The sequence below is a fragment of the Conger conger genome, chromosome 14, assembly GCF_963514075.1.
Source record: "Conger conger chromosome 14, fConCon1.1, whole genome shotgun sequence".
In the NCBI taxonomy this organism is placed as follows: Eukaryota; Metazoa; Chordata; class Actinopteri; order Anguilliformes; family Congridae; genus Conger; species Conger conger.
The window spans coordinates 22,990,723-22,996,722 of record NC_083773.1 but is presented as its reverse complement, the minus strand read 5'-3'; the positions used below and the strand labels follow the sequence as shown (position 1 = coordinate 22,996,722).

General features: G+C 41.9%; 1 protein-coding gene across 2 annotated transcripts in view; it reads right to left on the bottom strand.

Annotated features, from left to right (window-relative positions):
• Nucleotides 1-303: 303 nt before the first annotated feature.
• Nucleotides 304-6,000, bottom strand: part of dstyk (dual serine/threonine and tyrosine protein kinase) — a 30,775-nt gene continuing 25,078 nt past the window's right edge. The window contains exons 10-14 of one of the 2 annotated variants that reach the window (XM_061220919.1): nucleotides 5,370-5,502; nucleotides 4,990-5,103; nucleotides 3,398-3,512; nucleotides 2,411-2,545; nucleotides 304-948 (exon numbers count right to left, since the gene is read on the bottom strand). In XM_061220919.1, the coding sequence (XP_061076903.1) occupies nucleotides 761-948; nucleotides 2,411-2,545; nucleotides 3,398-3,512; nucleotides 4,990-5,103; nucleotides 5,370-5,502 (685 nt within the window). In that variant the 3' untranslated portion in view covers nucleotides 304-760. The remainder of the gene's footprint in view (nucleotides 949-2,410; nucleotides 2,546-3,397; nucleotides 3,513-4,989; nucleotides 5,104-5,369; nucleotides 5,503-6,000) is intronic. The other variant, XM_061220920.1, reaches the window with a different exon arrangement.

The window sequence follows — 6,000 nt, the reverse complement described above, 5'->3', positions numbered from 1 at the left end:
GACAAAACAATGGCAGTCTCCTTGCACTTTTCACACATTGTAATCTTTGTAAACTCATGGGGATTGCTTCTTTCTTACAGAACACAACAAAACGGACACCAATTTCAAATTGGCGGTCTCAAAAGAACAATAGCCTCAATCTCAAAATGATTCACTGATTTTCCAAAACTAGGCCAACTGCAAAAACCCAATCCCAATCCAAGAAGTGCTCCAAAACTTTTCCTAGTTTAAAAGAACTTGAATGTCAACATATGAGTTGATTCAACAACCGACGAGAAAATAACAAAACAAATTCAACACAAGTCACTTGTCAAAGTCATTTTATTAAAAAAGTCATTTTATAATATATGTAATACTCCAATATCATTTTTAAATACAGACTAAAATTACTGTCTTTTTTATAATACTGGGAATCTTACTACTTTTAAAACAATGTTTTACCCTAGTAGCTAATAATCTGATGAGAAGCAGGCATTAGCATGCATGCTATGAAAGAAGCATAGTGTATGCCTGAATTTATATATAAATACAAGACACAAAAACATATATAAACAAATACTTGTGTAAGTGTTGCATTTTGTTCAGGTCTTTCTCAAACCGTGTTTACATTAACTTACTTGGAATGGAAAAAACATCCGACTTGGTTGTGTTTATTCACCGTGCTCTCTGGACCAACAGAACTCAAGCTTGTTCAGTGTTCAAATTCAGACAAAAATTAACATTTATCTGCCACACAGTCATCGTCCCTTCCTTCCTCCATTCAAGTAGAGTCCTCCAAACCGGTGCTCTTCCCGTCAGACCCTGTAGTGCACAAACGGACCATGATGCTTTGCAGACTGGGTTGCACAATGCCCAGCAGGGGCCTCTGGGATGGGTCTCCATTCCAGCAGGCTTCCATTAACTGCCAGCACTCCTCGTCAAAACCGGGCAACCGCTCCGGCCTAGCACCTGCCACGGAAGTGACATGCAGAAATGTGAGTCACTGACCTCCGAATACAAAAGAATGAGTGTGAGTTTTTCTTTTAAAAAGGGGTCCACCCCCATGAGATGAAGCACTTATTCCCAGTTCAGTGACATGCCTTCATCTGACAGTGGCCCGTAGCACAGCAGAGAGACATACCATTGCCCAGGCATAGCTGATTTCCCAGACAATATTATCTCCACTGTTACATCAACTTGTTCCAGTCATGCAGGCATGGTGTTAGTCTATGCCAGTGTTGTAGGGCTGGGGTCTAGAATTTGGACTGAAATCTTACTTTGATCACGATTTTATTTAAAACTTCACTTGTCCATTTTAATATTTTTTATATTTGCGGTTAAGTGACTTGCATTATGATACACACTTATATATTGGCAATAGATAAATCATATGGGATTTAAGAATAATTAACTTTATAAAAATAAGAAAAATAAACTCTTTAAATCTTAATTATGACTTGAAATGGATGGTTTCAAATGGTATCTTCCCCAATCAACCTTTTACTACACAGCCGCGTCAGCGACGTGGGATGTTGGATCAATATAACTCTCCATGTGAATTCTTTGGCAACACAAAACGTCTGTAGCGAGGGTAACAAAATTTGCTAATTATACCTTTGATAGAGATAAAATGTCGGCACTATGTACTATCCGCAAAAGTAAAGCAGAAACGTGGAAGGACGTCAAATATTGTGAAGCATTTGATCCACTGAGAGGTAAGCTAATCACTTTTGATTGAACTAACATGACTTATCGTAGTCAAACAACTGAACCCACAATGTTGCTAGCTAGCTAATCGAGACAGTCTTCGTTGATAAATTTGCTCAAGTTTGACCGGTCACCTCGTTTGCAAGTGTTTCAATCATAAGACAACCGAAATTTTATATTTCCGCAATTCAGTAAATATTACGTTAAACTACAATAAACAAACATAGTCCATAAATGCCGTTTTAATGTGCTATAGCCATGTTTCAGACTTTTTATCACCAGCATTACATCAATAATAACAGACAAAACATTCAGTATTTAGTTATTGCGACCAGGTTCTGAAATATTACAGTACTCCTTGTGTGTTTTCTCAAGGATATTTGCTGCCAAAAACACGGGTAGAATTGTGTTTAATTACACGCTGTACTTGGGATTCGGTGCCCCTCGGTGTTTTTTGTTGTTTCAAATTCAAATTTTACATCTTCAATGATAGCGGGAGCTACCCCGATTCCCGACTTAACTGAACACTCCTGACTTCATACTTGGACTCAAGGTTAAGCCACTTAACAGCAACACTTAAACTGAGTTTATGGAGGACGATGAAAATAAATAAAGAATGTTTAGGCTACATGAAATGGCTGCAGCTGGAGCGGAGTTCTTTGGTTATAACTGACATACCATCACATGCCAAGGACATCTGCCCACTGCCCCTCTTTTGGATTACCTTTCTTCACATTGTTCCACAACTGATCCTTGCTGGCGCATTTCTCGAAGGCTTCTGGGAGCTTTACCGAGCCGGTGCACAAGTACCAGAAGAGGATGCCAAAGGCGTACACATCCACAGAGTTGTCATACTTCCCTGGAAAAACAGATGGAAGTCAGGAAGTCCACAGCTCAGCTTGTTTCCCCACAAACATTCAGTGGGAGATGGGTGTGTGGGGATGACATCACTAGCAGATCCACCCTCACCGATCACACCACGAGCAGACCCACCCTCTGGATAAACAATCACCTGTTCTTATAAACATTACTGCAACTGATATGGAGCCTTATGCAGAAATATTGTATATCATGTAGTTTTGCTCTACCAGTAAGATAGAGCAAAAGGTAATACAACTGACAAAAATCAATGAAGGTTAATCCTTGAGCTTTAGTGGCACAAGTAATACCCTTTAAATAGCCCTTTTAAAAAAAACAAAACTTTTTTTTTACTTCACAAAAGACAGTGAGTGCAGCCACACTCCTTTGCTTTAGGCTCTCACTGTTAATTGCAGAGCCTCGGTCTGTGATGTTTAAGAGATTAATTAATGAAGAGCTTTGTGGAAATTGTATGCTAGTGTAAAATCCGAATATTGATTTTGCTGAGCCTGACAGAACTGTGATAAATATATTTAAATCTTATAATGATCCAGTTATGTTTAGGATATACAGCATTACTACCACAGTACGCACAACATAGTATTGAACATTTGTCCTGTAATTAAGCAATGTGACAATTGGACAGTTTGGGAAATGCTAAACAATGAAGGCATAAGAAATAATTCAGACGTCTAACCTGACACTCTACTCCCCATGTACCTCTATAAGAAGCATTTTGTATCTGTTCACAACGTTAAGCTGATCCACATGAGCATTTGTCCACAGGCTGAGTTCATCCTGTGCCTCCCCTGTTTCTGATGGATAAAGCAGTCCCGCTGCATGTGGGTCTGACCTGTGAACAGCTCTGGCGCCATGTGGATAGGCGTTCCCACAATGCTGCCTGACATCATGGCCTCGGGCTTGCAGAACCCCAAGTCCGTGATCTTCGCACGGTTCTGTTTGTCCAGCTGTGGGAGAGAGGGGAGGGGGGAGGGGGGCTGGGCGTTAGTGTCAGAGCTGGAAGCTGGGCTCACGATTCCCCCCACGTAGAAATAGCTGATATCTCCAAAACAGCTTAAACACACATGTGGTAAAGGATAAAATGTGTCACACATTCTGGAAAATCCATGAAGGTAAATGATGAGCAGATAACAGTGAATAAAATGACTCATTTTCCAAATCCTTTCATGATAAAAGTGCAAACTATGAGTGCATAATCTTGACAACAAAAATAGCAATGGTGGAATTGTGGAAATGCTAATTGTGTAAATGAAATGCAATCCAAGAGGCATGTGGAGGAACAGGAATTCTGTTGGACGAAACTCTGAAATTGAAACCAAGAGCTGCAATGGAGTGCACTTTGAAGATTCTGAAGCGATCTGTACACACTGGAAACACAATTGTGCATTAAATTGCTGTTTTATTGGGAGGACATCAGTTACATACTGCACATTGTGCTTCCTCTCATTCCAGTGTGTAGCAAACACTTATCCAGGTTACATTTCTACATGCTCCATGTATACAGCCGTCCACACGTTAGAATTTGAAGCGAAAGTAATTTAGTCAGTGTGCATCCGCAGTAGGGTCCTGGGATTTGAATCACATATCTAACAGCCTCCAGACACATTAGAGGCATCTGGCGGGCTTGCGGGACTAACTGCTCACATCCCTTCTCATATTTACACTAATGTGATTACTCTCAAACGAGGCTCATTCAAATCACTGGCACATTATGGACAGCCCCCTCACTAGCAATGAGCTGGCTACAGAAAGTCAGTTCTCTCATTTCATCAGTATCCAGTTGGGCTGATAGTATGCTTGAATAAGGAACAACCGACTTGATGGAAAACTGTAGTATTGCTGGTAAAAAAACAAAATATATATATATCACTTAGAGCCACCAAAGAGGATGTCATTCTGCGACATGCTTTTTACACCAGAGAAGGGGAAACTAACGGGTACTGTGTTGAGCCATCTAATGCCAATGGTATTAGCATACAAAAACTAAACTCATAATGTCAGAAACAAATACATGACAAAGAAATATTAATGTGCTGATGCCCTCTCAGCTCAGAGTCAACCAAGGGTGTAAAAAAGCTAAATAACCCCACCAAAAATATAGCATAATGATAAGAAAAATAATTTCATACAATACAGATGGGGATTTTTAAATCTTCCCTTGTGGACATGAAGTTCTCAGGATCACTGCATGTCAACCCCCCAATATTCTAAAGTTATGACTTGCAGTCAACTAAAGAACCGCCATTCGAAGGGCTTCCGATACTCTGTTTTTAGGTCTTGAAAAGGTTAACTAAATACGATATGTGAAACCATGCACCATAAGGAGCTGGCATCACCAGGAAAAGAGACAAATGCACATCAGCGATGCAGGGGTAACAGAATGGAGCAGAAGCGAGGGAGACGGTTTGGCTGGGTGGTGCTTACTAGAACATTCTTTAGCTTGATGTCTCTGTGCAGAAGCCCCTGGCTGTGCAGGAACCGGATCCCTTCAACCACGTCCAACGCTATCTGCAGCCGCTCTCTCAAGGACAGCCCCGCCTGAGAGAGAGGGGTGGGGTCAGGAGACCGAGGGGTGGAGTCATGAGACAGTGGGGTGGAGTCTTGAGACAGAGGGGTGGAGTCATAAGGCAGTGGGGCGGAGTCATAAGACAGAAGGGGGGGGTGCTAGGTCATGGATCATTTCTTCATTAGCAGAATAACAGTCAAGTTGATCAGTGGGACGAGCTCCATGGAAACTGCATTTAAGCTTGCCCTTCTGGAGCGGACCTGCTGCACACCTGGTGGGCAGGGTGGCTGAGCGGTACCTTGAGGCCGGTGTAGAGGTCCCGGTGCAGCCGCTCCATAATGAGCAGCACAGCGATGCTGGAGCCCCCGGCGTACGTGTGGTCAATGACCGAGCCATGCAGGTCCACCAGCCGCTCGTGCTTCGGCAGAGATCTGAGAGAGAGACAGAGGGGGAGAGAGAGAGAAAGAGAGAGAGAGAGAGAGGGAGAGAGAGAGAGAGAGGGAGAGGGAGAGGGAGAGGGAGAGGGAGAGGGGGAGAGAGAGAGAGAGAGAGAGAGAGAGAGAGAGAGAGAGAGGGTCACACTGCTGCAATGTCCTTTCCCTGGATCGGTTCTCCACTGTAAACACTGCTTTCATTAACTCTATCCATAAGCTACACGGAGACATATTTTCTTTTGATCTTAAATAGCCAAATCCAAAAATTGACATGTACCTAAAAGTGCAGCTTCTCAGCTTTTATTAAGTTTTTTGTTTTGTAAATTTTTGTCCCAAACCTTATGGTGAAATGGAGGGACTATGCATGAAAACTGCTCAAATTTCTTCATGGTGAAACCAGTGTTTATAATACCACATGTGAATTGTTGAGCCAAATCAAGAATAAATAAATACATTTTTTTAAAAAGGTCATATGTCCCAAACATTACGGAGCTC